Raw genomic sequence first — 9,051 nt, forward strand, 5'->3', positions numbered from 1 at the left:
AAAATATCCTCAATGGCTGGCTAACATTGTTCCTGTACCGAAAAAGGATGGTAAAGTTCAAATGTGTGTTGATTATAGGGATTTGAATCGAGCTAGCCCTAAGTATAATTTCCCACTACCACATATTGACATCTTGGTAGATGACACTACAAGATTTTCATTGTTCTCTTTCATGGATGGCTTCTCCGGATATAATCAGATTAAGATGGCGCCGGAAGATATGGAGAAAACCACATTTATTATGCTTTAGGGAACATTTTGTTACAAAGTAATGCCATTTGGACTGAAAAATGTTTGGGCAACTTATCAAAGAGCGATGGTGACTCTTTTTCATGATATGATGCATAAAGAAATCGAGGTTTATGTGGATGATATGATTGCTAAATCTGAATCGGAAAATGATCACATCATTAATTTAAGAAAATTGTTTGAAAGGTTAAGAAAGTTTAAACTCAGATTGAATCCGGCTAAATGTACCTTTGGTGTAAAGTCAGGAAAGTTGTTGGGTTTTATTGTCAGTGAAAAAGGTATTGAGGTTGACCCAGATAAGGTGCGAGCAATAATGGAAATGTCATCTCGTAATACTGAAAAAGAGGTGCGAAGGTTTTTAGGCAGACTGAACTACATTGCTATATTCATCTCATAATTAACTTCCACCTGTGAGCCAATATTTAGATTGTTGCGTAAAAATCAAGTTGTGGAATGAAATGAGGATTGCCAAGCAACCTTCGATAGAATCAAACAGTATTTACAGGATCCTCTCATACTGCGTCCGCCAGTATCGGGGAGGCCTCTCATTTTATTTTTAACTGTGTTGGATGAATCAATGGGTTGTGTTTTAAGGCAGCATGATAAGACAGGCAAGAAAGAGCATGTCATTTATTATTTGAGTAAAAGATTTACAGGTTGTGAACAAATATATTCTATATTGGAACGAAGTTGTTGTGCATTAACATGGGCAGCACATCGTTTACGTCAGTATATGTTGAGTCACACTACTTGGTTGATATCCAAGATGGACCCAATTAAGTATATTTTCTAAAAGCCTGCTCTCACTGGTAGATTGTCTCGGTGGCAAATATTGCTATCAGAATATGATATAGTCTACGTGACTCAAAAAGTCGTTAAGGGAAGTGCTTTAGCAGAATATCTTGCTCAACAGCCCATTGAAGATTATCAATCTATGCAACCTGAATTCCCAGATGAGGACATTCTTGCCCTATTTGGTGAAAAGAAGGGTGGCCATCATGAAAAGGCTTAGATATTACTATTTGATGGAGCATCTAATGCGCTTGGACATGGAATAGGGGTAGTACTCATCTCGCCAGAGAATCCTTACATTTTGATGACAGTAAGGTTGTGCTTTAGTTGTACCAACAATGTTGCGGTTTCAAAGAATGAATTTCAATTTCGATTGAATCTAAAATACAAAGAAAATTAGTTTACAGCATAGAAGAAACCACCATGGGTATTTTGGCAGCTATCGAGTCGAAGGTGAAGGTGTTGGAGGTGTATGGTGATTTGAAATTGGTGGTTCATTAGTTAAAAGGGGAATGAGAGACTAGAGATCAAAAGTTAATCCCTTATCAAACATACATTAAAGGATTGATGAAGCATTTTGATTCCATTAAGTTCCATCACATTCCACAAGAGGATAACCAATTAGCTCATGCTTTGGCCACATTGTCGTCAATGTTTGAAATTAGTCAAGATGAGGAAATGTTGATGATCAAAATGAGGAGTTATGAACAACCAACGTATTGCTATTTAGTAGAAGAAGAATTAGATGGTAAGCCTTGGTATTTTGATATAAAGCGTTATCTTAAGACCCGAGAATATCTTGAAACAGCTTCTGAGAATGATAAAAGAACCCTGAGAAGGTTAACTTCAAGTTTTATTATAAATGTGGATGTCTTGTATAAAAGAAATCATGACATGGTACTCCTCAGATGTGTCGATACAAGAGAAGCAAGGTTGATATTGAAATAAATTCATGAAGGAGCTTTTGGTACACACATGAATGGGCACTCTATGGCTAAAAAGATTTTGAGAGCTAGTTATTTTTTTTAACTATGGAGAATAACTGTTACATGCATATGAAAAAATGTGAAAAATGTCAGACCTATGCAGATAACATTAATATAGCTCCTACAACCTTAAATGTTCTATCTGTACCATGGCCATTTGCGATGTGGGGAATAGATGTTATTGGAGCCATAGAACCGAAGGCGTCAAATGGACATCGTTCATTCTGGTTGCAATTGACTATTTCACCAAATGGGTGAATCAGCTTCTTACGCAAATGTGACCAAAAAAGTCGTAGTAAAGTTTATAAAAGAGGAGTTGATATGTCGATATGGGCGGCCTAATGAAATTATCACTGATAATGCAACTAATATGAATAATCAAATGATGAAAGAGCTATGTGAAGAATTCAAAATTCAACATCACAATTTGTCTCCTTATCGCTCGACAATGAATGGGGTCGTTGAAGCTGCTAATAAGAATATAAAGAAGATTTTGCAGAAAATGGTGATTACATATAAAGATTGGCATGAAATGCTTTCCCTTGCCTTACACGGATATCGTACATCGGTACGGACCTCAACTAGTGCAACGCCTTTCTCTTTGGTATATGGGATGGAAGCGGTCCTTCCTTTTGAAGTAGAAATCCCATCTCTGAGGGTGCTAATGGAAACTCAGTTAGAAGAAGCAGAATGGGTACAAGCTAGATTTTACCAACTTAACTTAATTGAAGAAAAAATGGTTAACAATAACTTGTCATGGACAATTGTATCAGAGAGGGATGAAAAGGGCATTTGATAAAAAGGTTCGTCCAAGAGAGTTTCATGAAAGTGGTCTAGTCTTGAAAAAGATTTTTCCTATACAAAAAGACCATAGAGGGAAATGGACTCCAAATTATGAAGGCCCACACGTAGTGAAGAAGGCATTTTCAGGTGGTGTGCTAGTTCTCACAAAAATGGATGGGGAAGAGTTACCTCTACCTGTCAACTTAGATGCAGTAAAGAAGTTCTATGCGTAATGATCTGATAATGATTGGGAAATATTGACATAGCTCTTATGGTTCATTGTATTATGCTTTATTGTAGTCAAGTCTGGATTGCTATTTCTTTGTAATTTTGTTTTAAATTCTTTTGTAAGTTTCTTTTAGCATCACACTGAGCTTTTTTGAAATAAAATACCATGGGTTTGAATCACAAAGTACAAGTCATTCAGTATAGCCCAAAGTGGTTCTTGAAGGGTGGCATGGAAGTGATCAAAATAAACAAAGAAAATCACAAGTCGAAATTGTTTGACTATGCAGTTGCAAATACAATGCATTGCTAGAAGAGGCGAAAGAAAGTGAAGAGAATTAATCAGAGTGAGGAGATATAGTTTGTCTATGTTTTGTGGCATTGAGCGGATCAAATACTTCCTGTTTTGAAGCATTTTACACTCATGTTGTTTGAATCCTCCAATTCATGAAGATTTCCCTAAGATAAAGGATTGCCAAAGAAAAGAGAACATAAATAGTATGTTGGGGCACATTTTTGATAGCTCTGTTTGACTAAAAAGGTTGTTCTGAGTAAAAAGAAAAGAGAAAAAGTAAAAAAAAAAGAGAGAGAAGAAAAAGAGAGTTATACACGCAAATAAAAATAAATAGTGATGTGTCTGATGTCATTTGTTTTTGTCACTAAGTTAGCTCTCTGAAGAGAATGGGGCAGTCAAGTTTTAAAATGATATGTGACCATCTTTTTCTCATCCAAAAATATGATTTAAAAAAAAATTTCCATTATACCCTTTTTGAGGCAAAAAAATAATAATTTGTTTCCAAAAATACCCCTGAATAAGGATCATCAATATGTCAAAAATTGCAAGGCTATTACATGCATAACATGCATTCATATTGTTTAAACTAGGATATCATACTTTCAAATTCCTTTTTTTATGTCAAGACCATCTTCGATAGAATGGTCATTGATTTTCACGTGCTTTCATATCGAGGCCATCTGAAAAATCAATGGTCATCGATCTTTCATATCGAGGCCCTCTACAAAGCAATGGTCATCGATCTTTCATATCAAGACCCTCTTCGATGGAATGGTCATTGATTTTCATATGCTTTCATATCGAGGCCCTCTGCAAAAGCAATGGTCATTGTTTCATATCGAGGCCCTTTGCAAAAGCAATGGTCATCGATCTTTCATATCAAGGCCCTCTGCAAAAGTAATGGTCATCGATCTTTCATATCCAGACCCTCTTCGATGGAATGGTCATTGATTTTCATATGTTTTCATATCGAGGACCTCTACAAAAGCAATGGTCATCGATCTTTCATATCAAGACCCTCTTCGATGGAATGGTCATTGATTTTCTTAATGTTTGCATTGATGTGGTTTCTTTTTAGAGCCTAGATGAAATTAGTGTTTCTGTCTTTTCTTATATTTTACTTTGATGGTATGAAAATGACTAATTTTTCGTATCATCTAGTAAGATCTAAGAAAGGAGGGGCAGCTGCCAACACCCAATTTCGTCCGAGCGAACAAAATTGTTTTAAAAATAAAAAAATATAAAATATAAAATAAAATAACATATATATATATATATATATAAATATATATATATATATATATATATATATATATTCAAAAATAAGTGTTAAATAAAAAAGGATAGAAATAAATTGTTAAAAAAAATATAAACAACAACATTTCACGAGGCATTTTTTCTTGTTCTCATTTTTTTTCCAGAGGCATTTTTTCATTCAGGGGATACTTTCATTTCACGAAACAAAAGCTACAAACTTCTTCTACTCTCGTTCACGGAACAAATAATAGGGAAGAGGAAAAGAATGGAGTAGTGATAGAAACAACAGTGCAACAAAGAATATAAACAACAACATTTAGAATCAAGAACATAGGATAATAGTGATAGAAAAACAAAATTGAGACATTAAATAAGGTACGTAATCTTCAATCTTCAATTTTTGATACGATGCTCTGCTGATTCTATTTATTGTTATGCGATAATGGTTTGAATTGTGAATCCCTTCATCTGATGCTGCCTAAAATTTTTAATCAGTGAATTAAAACTGGAAAATTGAAAATAAAAGAGAATTGAGTTTAAATAATCTGAAATAGAAGGGAAATAGAAAGGGTTTGATTTACTTCAAACAAATAAAGGCTCGGCAGTGAACATTGTTATTGTGGAAACCGTGGGGCAGCCATGGTTGGTGTTGGAATCCTTCATTAAAGGTAGTTCGCAGTGGTCTCACCGTTGTTGGTAGGGTGGTCACGGCAAAGGAGAGGTGAGTCACAGTTGAAACAATCTTGGATTTTGGAGATGAACGGTGGCTGCTGTCGCTGTTGGTGGTGGTGCGATGGCGGCCGACGCCGTTGTTGGCCGCCTCGCTGCCGAACGGTCAAGGTCTCAAGTTGGGGTGGCTATGGTGTTTTGCGGGAAAGAAGAAGATGAAGTAAGGTTTAGGTCTCATGTTTAACTTGTGTTGTGCGTTTCTAGGGCAGATTTAATGTTTTTCTTCATGCACAACCACAATTCATTCGTGCACCACCCGTGCTTTTAATTATGGTTAACAAATTTAATTTTTTTCTTCATGCACTACCACAATTCATTCGCGCACCACCCCTGTTTTAATTAGGGTTAGTAGATTTAATTTTTTTTTCTTCATGCACCACCACAATTCATTCGGGCACCACCCCTATTTTAATTAGGGTTAGTAGATTTAATTTTTTCTTCATGCACCACCACAATTCATTTGTGCACCCCTTGCTTTTAATTTGGATTCTGTTTATTTATTTACTTCATGCACTCCCCAATGTAATAATTCTACATCCCTTACATTAAGTTTTATTTTACTTTATGTACCTGCATTTTCACTAAGAACACACCCTACTCCTTTATTTTCTTCTTAGGCTAAGATGCGTTTAATTTAATGCACCCCACGTTTTACTTTATGCACCCTGCGTTTACTTTAATGCACCCCGCGTTTACTTTATGCACCCTGTGTTTCTCTTTATGCACCACATTTCCGTGTATCTTTTATGTTTTTTCTCATTTATGTTTTTTTTAATTAAATCTCACATTTCAATCATATCGTTTTCAAAAATAATAAATGTATTTTAAAATTGAAATAAGAATTAAAGTAATTTTATTAAAATCATACAAATAAGGATAAATAAAATTTAAAGTTGTTTTCTTTATTTTTATCTTTTAGTGTCTAATTGACCGCTCGTGTCACACGACACTCTTTTATCAATAAATAAGTTATAAAAAATGTATTTGGTGTCTAATCGGCCGCTCACGTCGCACAACACTTTCTTTTAAAATGCAAAATTATTAGAAATTATTTTTAATGTCTAATTGACTACTCACGTCACACTATACTCTTTTTTCAATAAATAAGTTATAAAAAATTTGTTTGGTGTCTAATCGGTCGCTCGTGTCGCACGACACTCCTTTTCAAATATGTCAAACGACAACTTTAAAAAATTAAATCATTTAATCAAACAATTTTATAAAGAAATACGTAGCCCTGATTCTCATTTTAATAAGAATACGTAGGACCAAGGTTAATCCTTATTGAGTCCTTTTCACTTGAAAATATATTTGTTCAATTTATTTTCTTACTTTTGGGAAAGATAAATATTTTGAAATAAACACATCTCTTTTGCAAATTTAATTAAAGGTACCGCCTTTGGGCGGGTGCCGTAGGGTGCTAATACCTTCCACACGCGTAACCGACTCCCGGACCCTAAATTTCGTTTTCGCAGACTTTATTTTATTTTTATGGTTTTCCATAGTTTTTCATAATAAACTATGGTGGCGACTTCAAAATTTTTATTTTCAAAACAATTTATTTTTAGTTTGTCGTCCCGTCACGATTTAGGTTGCGACACATTTCTAAAATATTCATTTGTGTCTGAGTTATTTGAGTTTGCATGCATTAATATTCTTGATTCTGATTCTGAATATTATGTGGATAATGTTGAATCTGCTGAGTTTGACTCTCGGGTGTTATACCTATTGACTTTCATGTTATACAATCAGATTGCACTAACCATGTTGCAGGAAGTACATATGCATCTGATTGTTATGCACAAGATTTTATTGGAGGATGGAGCAAAACCAGTTAAACAACCATAGAGGTGATTGAACCTTGTCATTCTAGAGGTTGTGAAGAAGGAGGTGACAAAGCTTCTACAAGTCGGGATCATCTATCCCATTTCAGACAGTCAGTGGGTGAGTCCCATCCATGTGGTTCCCAAAAAGAAGGGCCTCACTATAATCAAGAATGAAAAAGATGAGCTGATTCCAACAAGGGTGCAAAATAGTTGGAGAGTTTGCATCGACTACATAAGGCTAAATCAAGAAACCAGGAAAGACCACTTGTCCCTGCCTTTTATTGATCAAATGCTTGAGCTCTTGGCAGGTAAATCTCACTACTACTTTCTTGATGGTTTTTTTGGTTACTTTCAAATCCATTGCACCTGAGGACCAAGAGAAAACCACATTGACTTGCCCCTTTGGCACTTTTGCCTATAGGGGAATGCCTTTTGGCCTATGCAATGCCCCTAGCACATTCCAGCGGTCCATGCTTAGCATTTTCAGTGATTTTCATTAAAACTGCATATAGGTGTTTATGGACGATTTTACTATGTATGGATCCTCCTTTGATGCATGTTTAGACAGTCTGGACAAAGTTTTAAATATGTGCATCCAATCTAACCTTGTTCTCAATTTTGAGAAATGCCATTTCATGGTAGAATAAGGCATAGTTTTAGGGCACATCATTTTGAGTAAGGGCATTGAAGTTGACCCTGCCAAGATTTCAATTATTTCATAGTTGCCTTACCCCTCTTCTTTGCGAGAGGTTCGTTCTTTTCTTGGCCATACAAGGTTTTACATGCACTTTATTCAGTATTTTAACAAGAAAGCCTTTCCACTATCCAAGTTGTTGCAAAAGGATGTTGAGTTCATCTTTAGTGACAAATGCAAAGTGGCTTTTGATTGCCTCAAGAAGGTCTTGACCACTACTCCTATCATTCAGGTGCCTAATTGGACGGCCCCATTCGAGCTAATGTGTGATGCATCCATTATGCATTGGGGGCAGTTCTAGCTCAAAGGATTGATAAGTAGTCGAGGGTAATCTACTACGCCTCCAGGACATTGGATGTTGCCCAAGCAAACTACACCACAACAGAAAAGGAGCTTCTTGCAATTGTTTTTGCACTTGAAAAATTTAGATCTTATTTGTTTGGTTCTCCTGTTGTTGTGTTTACTGACCATGCAGCTCTAAAGTGCCTATTGAAGAAGGCAGAATACGGCTGATTAGATGGCTGCTCTAGCTCCAAGAATTTGATTTGGAGATCCATGATAAGAGCGAAACACAAAACTTGGTTGTAGACCATCTAAGCAGGATAGAGAGGTTTGTTGATGATGTTTCACCTATCTGGGATGACTTTCCCGATGAAAGTTTGTTGACACTCTCTGCTTCTTTTTCCTTCCCATGGTTTGCTAACATTGTGAATTATCTTGCTGCTTCTAATTTTCGTCACTTAGCATCCAGAGCTCAATGTGATAAACTCAAGAGCGATGCTAGGTATTATATTTGAGATGACCCCTATTTGTGGAAGATATGATCAGGTTACTAGGAGATGCATTCCAGACCATGATATTGACTTGGTCCTTCAATTTTGTCATTCATCTACACCTAGTGGTCATCTTAGCACATAGAAGACAACTTGTAAGGTGTTGGATTATGGATTTTACTGGCCCACCATCTTTAAGGATGTGTGGAGGATTTGTATCACATGGGAACAATGCCAGAGAGCATGAGGAGCCATTTCTTGGAGACAACAGATGCCTCAACAACCCATGTTGTTCTGTGAGGTCTTCGATGTCTAGGGTATAGATTTCATGGGCCCTTTCCCGGTCTCTTTTGGCTTCACTTACATCTTACTTGTTGTTGATTATGTCTCAAAGTGGGTGGAAGCTAAAGCCACCAAGACTAACGATGCTCGAGTTGTTATA

General features: G+C 36.1%; 2 protein-coding genes across 2 annotated transcripts; both read left to right on the plus strand.

The window, feature by feature from the left end:
• Positions 1-1,608: 1,608 nt before the first annotated feature.
• On the plus strand, positions 1,609-2,285 carry LOC114195004 (uncharacterized). The gene is made up of 2 exons (XM_028085403.1): positions 1,609-1,938; positions 2,121-2,285. The coding sequence occupies exons 1-2, from the start codon at positions 1,609-1,611 to the stop codon at positions 2,283-2,285; spliced, it is 495 nt and encodes a 164-aa protein (XP_027941204.1).
• A 190-nt stretch (positions 2,286-2,475) lies between these two features.
• Positions 2,476-3,043, plus strand: LOC146884284 (uncharacterized). Its single transcript, XM_085665931.1, has 2 exons — positions 2,476-2,721; positions 2,801-3,043. Exons 1-2 carry the CDS (start codon positions 2,476-2,478, stop codon positions 3,041-3,043), a joined length of 489 nt encoding a protein of 162 aa, XP_085522057.1.
• The last annotated feature ends 6,008 nt before the right edge of the window (positions 3,044-9,051 follow it).

This window comes from Vigna unguiculata, chromosome 8 (genome assembly GCF_037176805.1).
Source record: "Vigna unguiculata cultivar grain cowpea cultivar isolate G323 ecotype 2 chromosome 8, ASM3717680v1, whole genome shotgun sequence".
NCBI classification, from domain to species: Eukaryota; Viridiplantae; Streptophyta; class Magnoliopsida; order Fabales; family Fabaceae; genus Vigna; species Vigna unguiculata.